The 16,369-nt window shown below is 35.1% G+C and overlaps 1 protein-coding gene across 5 annotated transcripts in view; it reads right to left on the bottom strand.

The window, feature by feature from the left end:
* The window catches only part of LOC140434712 (diacylglycerol kinase theta), a 495,511-nt gene that overhangs the window by 191,787 nt on the left and 287,355 nt on the right, over positions 1-16,369 (bottom strand). For all 5 annotated transcript variants that reach the window (XM_072523170.1, XM_072523171.1, XM_072523173.1 and 2 more), the window contains one exon: positions 4,724-4,861. In XM_072523170.1, coding sequence (XP_072379271.1) covers positions 4,724-4,861 — 138 coding nt within the window. The remainder of the gene's footprint in view (positions 1-4,723; positions 4,862-16,369) is intronic.

Raw genomic sequence — 16,369 nt, 5'->3', positions numbered from 1 at the left:
TTGTTTGTGTTTTTATTCAATCCAATCTCGACAAATTTCGAACTACTAGTTAAATTCACAGAGTCAGAATAAAAAACTAAATATAACCTTTTGTAGAGGTAAAACGCTTATTTACACACGTACAATAAAAAATCAAATAATATTTAATAAGCTACCAGAGTTAATAAAAAAATGTAAGAATGTGAGAACATTTGAATTGATTTTAAAAAATTTTTTATTCCAAAACGAATATTTTTTGGATGAATGTTTTAATGATTTTAAGAATTAATGTGTTTATAATTTATAATTATATACTATGTTTATAATTTTACATTTTGTATGTGTGTTTGTACTCTACTATGTAATCTAAGATTTGGCGTTATACATTTACATTTACTTAATATCTTTTCTGTACTGACTAATCCTATAAAAATTGTGTTTTTCAAAAAGGAAAAAAAATATTATCATTCCGCCAGGTTGAATTTTTCCTCTGAATATATTTAACGTACGGCACTTGTCAAGATCAAAGTGCATTCTAATATTATTAGAGAACATTTCTTCAGTTTTCGACATCTGATCCAGGTGGCTTAGAGTGGAAGCCAATAATTTTAAATCATCCATATACAGTAGATGGTTAAGCTTCAATACTACAGTAGTGTTATTTTGATGCTAAGACCTGTGTCAGTTAAGTTCAGTTGCTGGGACAGGGGTTCATCGCTAGACAGATTCACAGAGAACTTAACGAATCACCTTGGAATAGGCCCTGGTTGGTTACAATATTTTCAGTTTCGATATTGTTTTCACCAGGTATTTGGAGGAGAATTTTTATCTTCCAATCTGGCATAATATCTTTTAAAAAGGTCATTATGTTATCATGGACTATATATATTTTTAATGTATCTATAAGCCATTCATGCGGCACTGTCCAAATGCTTTCTTGTAGTCGATTAAAGCAGTAAAGAGGTTTCTTTATTTGGTGTTCTATGTAGCTCATGAAACACTTAGTGCATCCTTTATGTTGAGGCTCTATGATATTTTTTAGAGCTAAGTTTTGATAGGTACACTGGACTACACAGGATGTGACCAATTTATACAAAGTTGGAAGACAGGTTATTGGGCGAACTTGGTTGGATCTTGCGTGTTATTTTGATCCTTTGGTATTAAATAATTTGTTCCCTGAGTTAGTAATAATGGTATTTCCTGCGGATTAGAAATAGTGTAATTAATTAATGCTAATAAGCACTCATGAACACTCTAGAACTTCTTAAGTCAGAAGTTTTGAACTCGGTCTGGTGCAGGAGATTTCCAGTTATGAAGAATAAAACGTCTTCTCGGCATTCTCAAAAAGCGTATTGTCCGATATTCGTTTGGTACAAATTTTATATCTCGTTAGTAGACCAGAATGAACGGAGAGTTTTTGATTTAATGTATCCAGGCACTGTTGTGCTGTGTTATTTCTCGAGCATATTATAAGTGTCATGCGATGGTTAGCAATATTTCTTCAGCTCTTCTGATTAATTATTTACTTGTCGTTTCTCGAATATATTCTGTAATTTTTACCAATGTACCTACGCAACATAGACATAACTATGGTAATTAATAAACTAGCATAATGGCAGTATAGTATAAATATAAAATAGAAGTTTGGAATACCAACGGACTTCAACAATATACGGAAGAAGTCAAACTTTCATAAAAAAAAACGAGAAGCTTGACATTCTGCGAATTTCCGAAGCTTACTATACAAAAAAGCATTTTATTAGATTACTAAAATATAAAATGTATATAATGAAACATCCCAGTGAAAAAGCGCATGGAGAAATTTCTCAGTATACTGCCCATCCAAACAACATAATAACAAAAAAGAACACTATAAAGAATATTTTAAGACCTTAAATAACACATTTCTAGAAGAGACTACAATGCCAAAAATACTACTTGATAATCATGCCTAACATCCACCAAAGACCGACAATTAATAAAGGCTATAAAAGTGAATAATCTCAGATACCTTACTACTGGAGAATCGACTTACTGACCAGCTAATAGCAATAAATTACCAGACCTAACAGACTTTGCAGTTACTAAAGAAGTAGATAACGAAAAATGCAAAATAATATCATCTGATGTCGCTTGTCAATACTTATTACAATACATTCAGAAATTTTAACAAGCGAAATTCCACCTACACTTATAAAACCAATTGGGACATGTATAGAAACATGTTAGATGAACTAATTTCGTTAGATGTACCACTTGAAATAGAAAGTAATATAGGCATAGCGATCGAAGAGGTCACAACAAAAATCCAGGATGCAGCATGCGACGCCACTCCAACAATAATACATAAAGGAAAAATAAAGGAGATACCCGTATCAGTTAAAGAAAAAATCAACGTCAAGAAAAAACTAAGAAAGAAGAGAATGCAATATAGAACGGTAGATAATAAACAAAATTATAATAGGACCAACAGAGAACTGAAGCAGACACTCCTAGATATCAAAAATGGAAAGATCAAGAACTACTTACAAATGCTAACTCCCACCGAAGCCTTTAATTATACTAGTTATAAGGCTACAAAAATGTTCAAACGCCAACAATAATTAACCCCGCCTATCAAAAACCAAAATATTTAGACAAGAAACAATAAAGAAAAAACAGAAGCTTTTACAGAACACTAAATAAGAGTACCTTTTTAGTTCCTACTATACTGAAAAGCAACTGAATAGCAAAGAAATAGACGAAATATTAAATGTCTCTTTCAAAATGGACTTACCAATAAACAAATTTTTGCTAAACGAAACTAGAAACGTAATTATGAAAGAATTGATTGTTAAGAATGCCCCGGGTAATATTCTTATCACAGGCAAAGTTTTTCAGAAATTGCCCCGTAAGTGTTACCAACTACTGACGTACATTATCAACACCTTACTGATATTAGGATATTTCCCGAAGATTTGGAGAGTTACACAACTAATAATGATCCCAAAACCAGGCAAAAAGTTAGAGGAAATTACTTCCTACCGCCCAATTAGTCTGCTACCAATTATATCCAAAGTGTTAGAAAAACTAAATATTATGTCAACACACTAAAAGAAGTAATAAAAGCTAAGTCTCTAATTCGATACAATCAATTTGTGTTTCGTAATAATTATGGCAATATAGAAGTCCATAGAATAATTAATAAGATTCACGATGATTTCAATTAAAAATGCTACTGCACTGCAGCTGTTATAGACATGACACAAGTATTCAACAAAATATGGCATACTATTATATTATATAAAATAAAGAAACTACTCCCATATCTTCACCTCCTGGTTCTCAAATCTTGCCTATCAATAGATTTTTCCTTATCCAGCAAAATAATGATTACTCTTCCCTGAATCCCATCAAATTAGAAGTACCACAAGGCAGCGTTCTAGGACCAATATTGATACTAATTTATACAAAGACATATATACAATATATATATATATATATATATATATATATATATATATATATGTATATATATATATATATATGTATATATATATATATATATATATATATATATATATATATATACATACAAATATAGAAAGGAGGCATCAAGGCAGCTACAAACCAGTGAGAACAAAATTCAGAAGTGGTTATCCAAGTAGAGCATGAAAGAAAATGAAGGAAAATCAACAGACATTAGATTCTCTCCCCGCAAAAAAAATATTTACCAGTCCAAATGAACAACATTTTACCTTAAGCTGATATTTACGTTAAACATTTAGGAATACTGGGTAGAATACTGATTTCTAAAAAAATAAAATTAAATTTCTTGGTATCAAAAAAGTAATATGGTAAGTAATACATCTTTACACATTTTGAGTGGTTTTTAAAAAAAATTATCCGAATTTTAGATTTCTAATTATCAATTACATTCTAAAAATCTGGCTATTATCCCATAAGTTCCAAATTGCACAATATATTTTCTGGACCATTAAGCTTATAATATTTATTTGTGTATCAAGAGCACTAAGTAGATGTTTATGGCCGAGGGCCTCTGGCCCAAGTAAGTATGCCCCGAGGGCATACACATCTATTAATGCCCACGGTGCATACAAACTTTTATACCGTACTAGTTTGTTATCGTATTCAAAATCTAAATATTTTTAAAAATTCAGAAAATTTATCGTCTTGAGGGTGAAATATAATGAATGAAGATCTGTGGCTGTCAAACCTAAAAAATGAAAATGTCAGATCTATCTATCACCGGATCTTCCCAGAATGGCCAGTTTTATCTGAATAATGTTAAGTAGTTATAATAATTTAATTCTATATTTTGCAACTTTAATAATACATCTTATTAAGAAGTTATCAATTTTTTTTGTGTTAATGCCTGTGCGGATCATAAAGTGCACTTTATGCCCGCATGGGCAAAAAGTATGTCATGTTTACTTCAAGCAATTCCATAAAAAAATATAAATAGCAATCTTAGTTAGCGATAAAATTATTAATTTAAGTATTATTGTTTAAACGTGCTGCGACAAGTATTTAACTAATGATAATAATTGAAATACATATTTTGACGCAAATTTTATTGAGAGGACCTTGGGACAAACTTTCAAATGAGCTATTGCTAATTCAATCTAATATATAATTATCTTACAAAATGGCATTTGTCCGACCAGTTTTTTCTATTTTCTCGTATGACATTTTCTTCGGAAAGTATATTATTCTAGACTTATTTTTTGTTTTATTCACTTACCTTCATCGCGTTCCTCCTGGTTCTTATTTTGTTTATCCTGACGACTATCACGAGCTGGAGGGTGTGTTTGTGCATAATCCTCTGAGTCCCTATACCTGCCTGCATCGCCGCTGCTAAACTCCTCCGAAGTACTTCGTGCTGGAATATATACTATCCATCAGATGTATCCAGAAATATAATTATTGTTTATTCGATTATTATTAAAATATACGTTAGTAACTTACAAACTAAAAAAACACTAATAATAATCACATCCAAAAAACTCATGTTTCCAGTTTGTTGACGTTTACATTTACATTTATGTTAATATAACCAGATCGTCAGAACTTGGAATATAGACATTAAAATATGTTAGAAGTTTTTTAATAATTCAATAAAAGAACCACAACTACAAAAAAATTAAAATACGGTACTAAACATAGTTTTACTAAATTAATATCAAAACAAAAACGCAGGCATCAGTAAATGCACGAGGAAGAATTTAAATAAGATTTGTAGCACCATAGTTTTATAATTTGTATAAAGCACAAAAGTTTTCATTTTATATTTAATATTATAATAATAATCGAGATCAAAAGTACAGTCACAGCATTGCATAATGTTAAGGAAGACTTGAAGACGAAAACAGACAGGGGATGGAAAAGGCTTTTAAATAATATTACAAACTGGATATGTATTAACATATTTAAAAGGCATACCAAAAATTAGGCTAAAAATGAAAATAATAAAACCAAGAACAACAGATGCACTCATCGATGCAAGTAAATTAAGGAACCCACTCATAAGACAACGCCTGGCAGATGAAATCCATAATTAATTAATGCATATTACAGAACAAATTCTGTAAAATACTAAAACGATACAAAATGGTTGTTAATAAAGGCAGGGATAGGTAAAAGTCAAAAACCAACCCGATACAAAAATAAACAATGGATAACTAAGAAAATTTTAGATTTATTGGAAGTAAGAAGCCGACATAAAAACACAGATAATCAGGTATACAAAAAGGGATAAACAATTAAAATATAAAATTAAGCAAGCGAAAGAGGAATGTTTAAAAGAACAATGCGTAGAAAAAAAAGAGTGTCATAAAAGATATAACAGTTTTAACACACACAAAAGAAATATAGAATAAACTCACAATAAAAAAAAATGCGAATACTGAAAGATATAAATGGAAAACTAGGGTTGAATACTAGCTAAAAATTAAAGGGATGGACAGAATACATTAAAGAGTTGTGAAAAGACAATAGAACAAAACAGACAGAAAGTAGAAGTAAAAGATGGTCTGGTTTTAAAGATATTAAAAGAGGAAATCAAAATGGCAGTAAAAACAGCAAAAATGGCTAAGCAGTAAGTTTAGTCTTAGACATAATAGTAGATTTGTTTAACACAATATACAAAACAGGACATATTTATATCGAAATAGTGGTTACTCTCCACATTTCGCGCTAAATTGTTCTTGAAAATAATACATGGTCGTATAAATAAAACACTATAAGAGGAAATAGATGATAGTCGGTTTGCGTTCAGAAATGGACTAAGAACCAGAGGGGCGTTATTTGCTTTTAATGCGATAGAACGGAGATGAACGGATATTAATGTGGATGTGCATGTTTGTTACGTTGATTTTGACAAAGCCATGAAAAATTAGTTTAAATTCTAAAGACAAAAACATAGACAACATGAACTTAAAAATAATAACACACTTTTACTGGAATCAAAAAGAACAAATTGTAATAGATAACGAACCTAGTTCAGAAATTGAAATCACGAGACGAGTTAGATAGTGATGTATTATGTCTATACTACTATTTAATCTATATAGTAAATTCACTGTTAAAGAAGCATTGCCATGTGAGAGTGAAGAAGGAATAATTAATGGAAGAACTATTAACAATAAAATTGTCATGTCATCAGTATTCATATGTTAGAGACATTATGGCAAGCTCTGCCGAACAACTCCAACTATAAAACTCCAATATAAAAAAGAATAAATATATAATAATAAAAAAGAAAACAAATATACAAATATTTGAAAGGAAACAAAATGAAAACGTTTGCGTTTGTAAAAATAAAAATAATTCTCTGCAATAAAGACCTTAGATTAGAACTGAGAATAAGAGCTGTGAGATGTTTCGTGTGTTCGAGACTATAATATGGACTCAAAACCTGGACACTGAAGCAAGAACACATATTAAAATAATAAACAGTCATTTGAAATGTTACAGAAGGATGCTTAGAATAAATAGCATGGACACAGAAGAAAACGAATACTGAAGTATAGCGAGAAATGAGCAAAGAATACGAAATAATAAACACAATAAAAATAAGTAAGTTATCATATCTTTGACACGTAATGAAGAGACTGTGATATGAAATGCAATATTGATAATACAGAGAAAGATAAATGGAGGAAGGAGTATGGGAAGGAGAGTATCATAGGTAAAAAATTTATTCTTCTGTCAAGTCGGAATTGTTTCCTTGGTGTTGATGGTAGCGTACCAAATAACTGGCGAAACTTGTTGAAGATGCGTGTCGCTTTCTTCTCTGGCGTTACAGGCAGTCCAGGTCTCTCTGGTGTTCCTAGTGAGCTCGTCTCTTCAGTAATCTCTAGTATGTCTTTCATGGCTGTTCGCTGGTTGAACTGAGTTATGTTTTCAGAATTCGCTGCTTAAGTACTGTCTGTCTCAGGTAAGGATATGATTTCTTTGGAGGTGCCTTCCGCCTTCCACGGTTTTAAATCTTTGACATGCGCTGTCACCTGTTTGCGGTTGCTACTATTCGACAATTTTAGTTTTACTATTACCGGTGATATAACTGATGCTACTGTATATAAACCTAAATATTTTGGCGCCAGCTTGCTGGTGAAAGCTTCACTTGCAAAGGATAGATGGTGCTCCTTTTTCATGACCTGATCTCCTGGGTTGGACGCCAGTCCCTTCGCCTTAGATCGTAATGCTTCTTCTGGTCTTCAAAAGCATGTTCCATGTGTACTGTTCCATTTGGCTGCATCTGATGTGTCTAATTATCTTCTAAAATTAAGAAACGCTGGTGAAAATCCTGTCGAATCATGTTTTGACGAGTTTTTGGCGTAGCAGAATTCCGGTATAAATTTATCCCCCTCCATATGGTTATCCTCAACGTATATTTACATTGTTTTCAGTACCTTGTTAGTTCTTTCTACTGGATTACATTGTGGCGAGTAAGGTGGTGTAAGGACGTGATTTATGTTGTATGTTTTTAGAAATGTTTTTAAATTGCTACTTGTGATTTGAGAACCGTTATCTGAGATGACTTTCTTTGGGATTCCCAACTGCGAAAATAGTTTTGAGCGCAGAGTATCGATGATGGGCTTGCGGTTGCCTTCTTTATCGGTTCGGCGATAACCCATTTTGTAAAGCAGTCTTGAATGACCATCAAGAAAATGTTCCGTTTTGTAGATCTTGGGAATGGTCTCATTAAATCGATTGAGACAGTATGCCAAGGCTTTTCTACAATGGATGGCTGCATTTTTCCTGCTAGTTGCATCTGTGATGGTTTATACCGAGGGCACTTCCTAGAGGCTCTAACATAGTCTGCAATTTGTTTAAACATTTTAGGCCAGTAGTATTTTTGTGCTATTCAGCAAATTATCTTTGCAATTCCTAAGTGTCCTGCTGTAGTCGTGTCGTAATTCTTCTCTAAAAGTTCTTTCCTTTTATACCCAGGTACGCATAATTTCCATGGGTTGTTAAATTCTGGATCTGCTAAATTTCGTCTACTCCAAATATGTTTATACAGTCTGCCGTCTAATATTTGTAAATCCGGAAATTTGCCTGGGTTTCGGAGGACCTCTCTGTATACCTTGTTGAGGACTCCTCAACATCTGTATATTACCTTAAAGTCGTACTGTTGTAGTTCTAAACTCCACCTAGCTAATTGACTCGAGGAATTTTTGAGATTCTTCAGCCATTTCAAGTACTGGTGGTCTGAGATAACCTTCAAATTGTATCCTTCTATATATGACCTCATTTGTTTTATTCCGTATACGATCGACAGGCATTCTTTTTCGGTGGTGGAGTATTTTGTCTAAGCCGATGTGAGAATGCGACTGGCATATGCAATCACTTTATCTTGTCCGTCATACTTCTGAGGTAAAGTCCACAGATTGACGCATCTGTTTGTAGGTAGAATTTTTTTAAAACATCAGGGCATGCTAACACTGGGGCTGATGTAAGCCTCGATTTAAGATCTTTAAAAGCGTGTTCCTATTTATCGGTCCATTAACATTTAATTCTCTATTTCAGAAGCATGTTTAGTAGTCCTACTATTGTTGAATAATTTTCTATGAATCATGGAATTATTCTTTCTTACATTGTTTAATATTTCTGCTTGCGACATTTGGCTTGGTATTGTTAGGTTTTGCATTTGTCTTCTGATAATTGACAATGTTTGGGTTAGTTCGTCAAGTTTAGATTCTTTGGGATCGTACCTGTCGGATCTCCGCGATCTTTAAAAAAGTCTCTTAGATCTTCGGCAGTTCATTTGGAATCTTAGAATAGCCCAGTCTGGTTATGCAAAAATCATCGATTTCACGGCAAAATTTTTCGCAGATATCTGAATCTGAAGCTTTTAAGACATAGGTGGGGGTTACTAGATGACGAATTGATGAAAAGATACTCCTATTTTTACCTTGCGTTTTTTTTAAACGATAATTTATGTTCAAAATTTGATTTTTTGTCTATGTTGTCTATGTCTTGTCAAGTTTTTCCCCTTATATTTAAATACACAATATTTATATCATTTTTTTATATCAAGAATATATTTATTTTACCGTTTTTTCAATTCAAATTGATAAATAACTTACGGAGATATTTGCAAAAAAGCAGTTTTTTGCACATATTTATAAATTTAATTAACTTTTTTATTAACAAAATAAAATGTTATTAATACATTTAAACACCGAGCAATTACTGTCCTTTAAATTTGTGCGAAATTTCCCCTCGATCGGTCAAACTGTTTAAAAGTTATTTAATTTGTTTATCCCTGAGGCTAATTATTTAAACTATTGAGCTTGCCCTATACATGATGCTAGATACATTTAGCAAATTTCATATGACTCTTTAAGACTTAGACTATCTCAGAAGTTAAATGCATATTGCGTTTTCATCGAAATTCTTTACAAAATATACGTTTGAAAAAGGGGTATGTTTTTTACTTATAAACAATTGTAATAACTTCTATATTTTTCAAGCTACAGACTTGTACGTACAACCATTGGATAGCTGGTAAAAAAACTAACATTTAAAAAATACATAAACCTTTGTGACGTCCTCTCGTGGGAGTCACTATCCGGGTAGCTTTTAGACAGTCAGAGACAGAGTTCAAAATAAAAATAAAACTTTATTGTCTTCCTTAAATTAAATTGACAAAAATCTTATGTACATATTTACAATTTGGTTTAGTATTCTCAGTACCTGGCCTATTTATTCAAATTAAGCTTGACCTTGTCATATGGGACTAGTCTTATCGGCAAGCGAGTGTGTATCTGAAATTTTACGGTAACGTTGTATCGATTTAATAACAGCGGACGATAGATACAAAGGAAGGAAAGGAACTCAACACGTCCCTTAAGTGATTCGGGTTAATAGGACACTCCTCGACAGTCTCAACACGACTGCTTCAGAGTACGGGTAGTGAAGAGCTCAACACACTCTTCGGGTAGCGGCGGTATGGGAGACGGAATAACTTGTGAACTCAACACGTCCACAAGCCGGGGTAGGGAAGAAGAGAACCTTCAGTCAACACCTGTCGATTCTCTCTCTATGAGGAAATGTTGCGGTTTATATAGCGGAGCTGTGTAATTAGTTTTGCCCTTTCTACTGTCGATACACTCCTACTTCATGGGTTGGTTCGCGCGCACGCTGGTTTAACGGTGATGGCTTTGACTCATCGTTACACCCCCTCTTCCTGGGAAAAAAAAAGTTTTGGAACAAAATTTTGGCTTTGAGTTGTAAAAGCTTTTGCCAGGTTTGTACGTACTAGTTCGAATGTTTCTCGTAGTTTATGCCATTTTATGTTTTGATCGGTATGTTGTGTGTCGTTTGGGGTGTTTACGACTTTACTTGGAATTTCTAGTTCGTGTCCAAAGTTCAGGAAGGCTGGGGAGAAACCCGTTGAATCGTGTTTAGCTGTATTATATGCGAATAGTAGTTCTGGAAGGCTCGTGTCCCATTTCTTATGGTTATTATCGCAGAACTGAGCTATCATTGTTTTGATTACTCTGTTTGTTCTTTCTACTGGATTATTCTGGGGTGAATATGGCGGAATGTTTCTTTTAGAAATCTGGAATTCGTCTAGCAACTTTCGTACTTCCCTGTTATCGTATGTTCTTGCGTTGTCTGATATTAGCTCTTTGGGTGATCCGAATCTCATAATGATTTTATCTTTTAAGTTCTGACAGACTGATTTTGCCGTTGCTGTTCTGATCGGTATGGCTTCGATCCATTTTGAAAAGGTGTCCTGGAATGTCATTATATATTTGTTTCCTTTGCTGGATGTTGGAAGGGGTCCTATGATGTCGGTTGAAACGGTGTGCCATGGATGTGGCGGAATTTGTGTAGATTGCATGCGGCCTGGAGTTAAGCTTTGTTGCGGCTTAAATTGCTGACAGTTCTTGCAGTTCCTGACGAACTTTGCGGCGTCTTTAAACATCCCTGGCCAGTAGTATTTTCTAGCTAGGCGGGTTATTGTTTTGGCTATTCCTAGATGTCCTGCGGTCGGTTGCTCGTGGTTTTCTGCCAGGAGTTGTTGTCTCTTGTGGTTTGGGATGCATAGTTTCCAGGGGTTGGATACCTCTGTCTCTTTTAAATCGTATTTGTCCCAGAAGTGTCGATAGAGAAGTCCATCTTTGATAGAGTAGTCTGGAAATAGTTGCGGATTTGTTTGGATTTTATTTAAAGCTTTATTGTACCATTCGTCGGGTTCTACATCTTCTACGTTTATTATGCAAACCAGATCTACTGGTTCTCTAGAGAGCGCGTCGGCCAGGACGTTCTGGGAGCCCTTTCTGTAAATGACATCGAAGTCAAATTGTTGCAGCAGCATTGCCCATCTAGCTATTCTACCTGTAGGGTTTTCCATTGTTTGTAAGTATCGTAGACTTTGATGATCTGTGATAATTGAAAATGGGTATCCTTCGATGTAGGGTTTCATCTTTTCTATACCGAAGATGATCGCTAGTAGTTCTTTTTCTGTAACGCTGTAATTTTTTTCGGCATTTGTTAGGGTTCGACTTGCGTAAGCGATGACTTGTTCCTGTCCTTCGTCGTTTGTTTGTACTAAAGCTACTCCTAAACCGTGGTTCGAAGCGTCAGATTGTAAAAAAAATCTTTTCTGGAAGTCCGGGCAGATCAGTATTGGAGCTTGTGTCAGTAGTAATTTTATTTTGTTAAATGCTTCCTCTTGGCCTCTGTCCCAAGTCCAATGTTGTTTTTTCTTTAGTAGCTTTGTTAAAGGGGCTGTAGTTCGTGAAAAATCTTTTATAAATCTCCTATACCATGAGATGATGCCCAAAAATCGGCGTAGTTGTTTAACGGTTTTTGGCGCGGGATATTCGACTATAGCTTTTGTCTTGTGTTTGTCGTCCACTTTTATTCCCGTTTTGTTTACTACATGGCCTAAATAATTTATCTCTTCTTTGCAGAATTTACATTTGTCTATATTAATTCGTAGTTTGGCCTGCTGTAGTCTGTGAAGTACTTCTTTTAAGTTTTCCATATGTTCCTCGAACGTTTTCCCCAGTACTATTATGTCGTCTAAATAGGCGAATGCATGTGGTTCCATTTCTGGGCCGATTATTGTATCTAGTAATCGTTGAAAAGTAGCGGAGGCGGCGTGTAATCCGAATGGAAGTACTTTGAACTGGAATAGTCCTTTTCCTGGTGCTATGAAAGCGGTCAAGGGTTTGCTTGCTTCGGGAAGTGGTACTTGCTAATATCCATTTTTTAGATCTAACGTGGTAAAATATTTTGCAGATTTTAACTTTTCTAGGATATGATTGATGTACGGTAATGGGTAGGCATCTTTTTCTGAGATGTCGTTGATTTTCCTAAAATCGATGCAAAATCTGTATCCGTTGTTATCCTTCTTTTTTACTAGGACGATGGGGGAACTGTACGGGCTATTAGATTTTTCTATCACGTTCTCTTCTAGCATCTTATCTATCTCATCGTTTATGATCTTTTGCATTGCCGGGTTTCGGGGCCTGTATTTTTGTTTGATCGGTGTATTATGTTTGAGTTTTATTGTATGTTCGGTTAGATGTGTTGTTCCTTTAATTTGTTTAAATTTCTCCAATTCTGTTAGTAACAATTCCTGTAATTGTTTTTTTTCGGTATTGTTTAGTGTAGTACTGATGTCGAGCTGCTCTCGTTTCGGACTGTTCGTGAATTCCGGTATGTATGACGGAATATCTTCGGTCTGGTCGTCGGCCGCGGTATCGGTCGGTAGTTCGGTATATCTTCGGTCTGGTTGTCGACCGCGGTATCGGTCGGTAGTCGGTATATTTTCGGTGTGGTCTTCGACCGCGGTATCGGTCGGTAGTCGGTGGGTCGTTTTGATATATATTTTGCTTCTCTGTTGGAGCGAATATCTTGCGGTTGGTGTTTCGTTGACCCTGGAACTGGGTCGGTATTCGGTTATTGTCTGCATTGTACGATCTGGATCCGTGTTCTGTACTGGTTGGGTATTGTTCTCTCCTTCTTACGCGATTTCTATTTAAGATGTTTGATAAATCAAGGCCCCATCTTGTTATTTCATGCATTCCCAGTACTACCTCTGAAGCTAGGTTTGGTAAAAAATGTAGCTTGGCTTTTCTCCAAACGTTGTCTATGGAACATTTTGCTGTAAAACAGATTTCTATGTTGCTGGTTTTTTCATCTGCCAGCGTGATCTTTAAAGCTTTTCTGTCGCTTTTTGTTCCACATTGTTCCAATATTTTTTTACCTTTTTGTCCTATAAACGAATTTTGGGCTCCTGTGTCTATTAGTGCTCTTAACTTTTTACCGTTGCTGAACGTTATCGTTGTGTGGGGACGTTGATCTGTATAGTGTGCGTAGCTGGAGGTTGTTAGGGAGGACTCTAAATGCTGACTGGGTTGCCTCCTTCTTGTCCAGTCCTGTTGGAGTTTTCCGGTCGGCTTCTACATTGGCAGTTATTAGAAGTTGTTCCCCGGGTTCCGCAATGGCTGCAGAAGAGTACAGCGATAGCTCTGCAGTTTCTTCTATTGTGGCCTCTGCGGCCGCATCTCCAACAACAAGTCTGTCTGTCGAAATTCTGTATTTTGTTATTACGACTATTTGCCTGTGTCCAGTTACACCTTGTATTGTTTCTGTTATGTATTTCTTTTTGGACCATATCATATTCTTCCGCTAGTCTGATGATGTCCTGTGTTGACGATACGTCTTGCCTCTTTATATACAACTTGTATTTCGGGTTCATATTGGTGTATATCCTGTTTAGTTCTTCTTGGTGATTGAATTCACCATGTCTTCTGATCATTGTTTGAATATCAATGATGTAGTCTTTTACACCTTCGTTGTTTCGTTGGAGTCGGTTCCGGATTTGAGCTTCCAGAGATTGCGTGAGAACGGAGGAAACGAAGAAATTGCGGAAATCTTGTTCGAAGTCTTTTAATTCGTTCCAATATTTATTATTGTTTCTGTACCATAGTAATGCTTTCCCGTTTAATGTTTCTGGTAGAGCTTGTAAAACGTGGGTGTCTTGTAGGCCGTAAGCTGTCTGGAGTTCTTTCAACCGTTCTATGAATTCTATTGGGTCTCTTGAACCGTCAAAGTGGAACCCCCATTTGCGTACTATTTCCATCTTTCTTTGTCTGTCTTCCATCTGGTTTTCTTCTATTTCCTCTGGGTTTTGGCCTTTTTGAGTTGGTGCCTTGATGAATCTCGCTCTTAGCTCGCTGAAATTCCCTTCCGTCGGCTGTTCTCTGTTTGTTAATTCGGCTATAAGTTCGTCTTTCTTTAATAGGTACACCCAACTAACCTTCTACGTTTCCGGAGCGTCTGTCATTTTTGAACTGTGAATCACCCTGTATTTGATTAAAATCTGAAATGTAGTACTGTCTCATGAAAATAAAATTCGGAATTCGGTCGGTATTATTGTTTAAAACGTATTTTTCTGCTCGGGCGCCATTTGTGACGTCCTTTCGTGGGAGTCACTATCCGGGTAGCTTTTAGACAGTCAGAGACAGAGTTCAAAATAAAAATAAAACTTTATTGTCTTCCTTAAATTAAATTGACAAAAATCTTATGTACATATTTACAATTTGGTTTAGTTTTCTCAGTACCTGGCCTATTTATTCAAATTAAGCTTGACCTTGTCATATGGGACTAGTCTTATCGGCAAGCGAGTGTGTATCTGAAATTTTACGGTAACGTTGTATCGATTTAATAACAGCGGACGATAGATACAAAGGAAGGAAAGGAACTCAACACGTCCCTTAAGTGATTCGGGTTAATAGGACACTCCTCGACAGTCTCAACACGACTGCTTCAGAGTACGGGTAGTGAAGAGCTCAACACGCTCTTCGGATAGCGGCGGTATGGGAGACGGAATAACTTGTGAACTCAACACGTCCACAAGCCGGGGTAGGGAAGAAGAGAACCTTCAGTCAACACCTGTCGATTCTCTCTCTATGAAGAAATGTTGCGGTTTATGTAGCGGAGCTGTGTAATTAGTTTTGCCCTTTCTACTGTCGATACACTCCTACTTCATGGGTTGGTTCGCGCGCACGCTGGTTTAACGGTGATGGCTTTGACTCATCGTTACACCTTCTATAACCAATAGGGACGAGGTTAGCGACTATTTTTTTTTAAATCATATCTCCATTGTTTATAAACATTAAGAAGTAAAATTTGCACAAATTTTGAATGAAAATCTAAGCTTTATACTGAAACTTATAGCTATAAAATTCATCAAATTTTTTTAAACTTACAGCCTTTCGAAACGAAGTTACTTTCGAAAGATCGACATAGGAAAGTGGAGGAAAGTCCTTTCATTTGTATTTACAGGATATATACCAAATGCCAAATATAATGGATATGGTCGAGTACGATAATTTTTGCCATAAAGTTTGGTTCATTATAAGCAGATCTTCTAAATTTTGGTGTGGCGTATGGAGTGGCATGACGATAGAACAAGTTTTAATGAGAGCAATCAAGTTGGTTGGTGGTATTACTCATGGTAGAGGAATCACAGACAGCGTTGTAGCCAAATGGATTGCTGGCTCCATAATTCCTCTTAAAATATGTAACGAAATGGAGAGATTTTGCATGACCAATTTCCAAACTTTCGAGCAGCATGTTGAATGTCGACCATCTAGAATGCGTAGAGATGGCACAGATTTGGTTAAAATCAAAGAATTTTTTTCGACGCACGATCTTTTTCAATAAAGTGATTACGTAACATCTATTACCTCGGGGGTCGTTTGAAATAAAAATATCAATTGCCATAAAGCTTTTGAAACAGGTACCAATACACAAAATAAAATAATTGGTAAACATTTTGATGATGTCACTGCAAAAAGAAAGGATAACGTTGCAAATCTGTTTTCACTAAATTCAAAAGTTACCATATATGATAGGA

Source organism: Diabrotica undecimpunctata, chromosome 2 (assembly GCF_040954645.1).
Source record: "Diabrotica undecimpunctata isolate CICGRU chromosome 2, icDiaUnde3, whole genome shotgun sequence".
Classification (NCBI taxonomy): Eukaryota; Metazoa; Arthropoda; class Insecta; order Coleoptera; family Chrysomelidae; genus Diabrotica; species Diabrotica undecimpunctata.
This window is presented reverse-complemented; position numbering and strand designations above follow the sequence as displayed.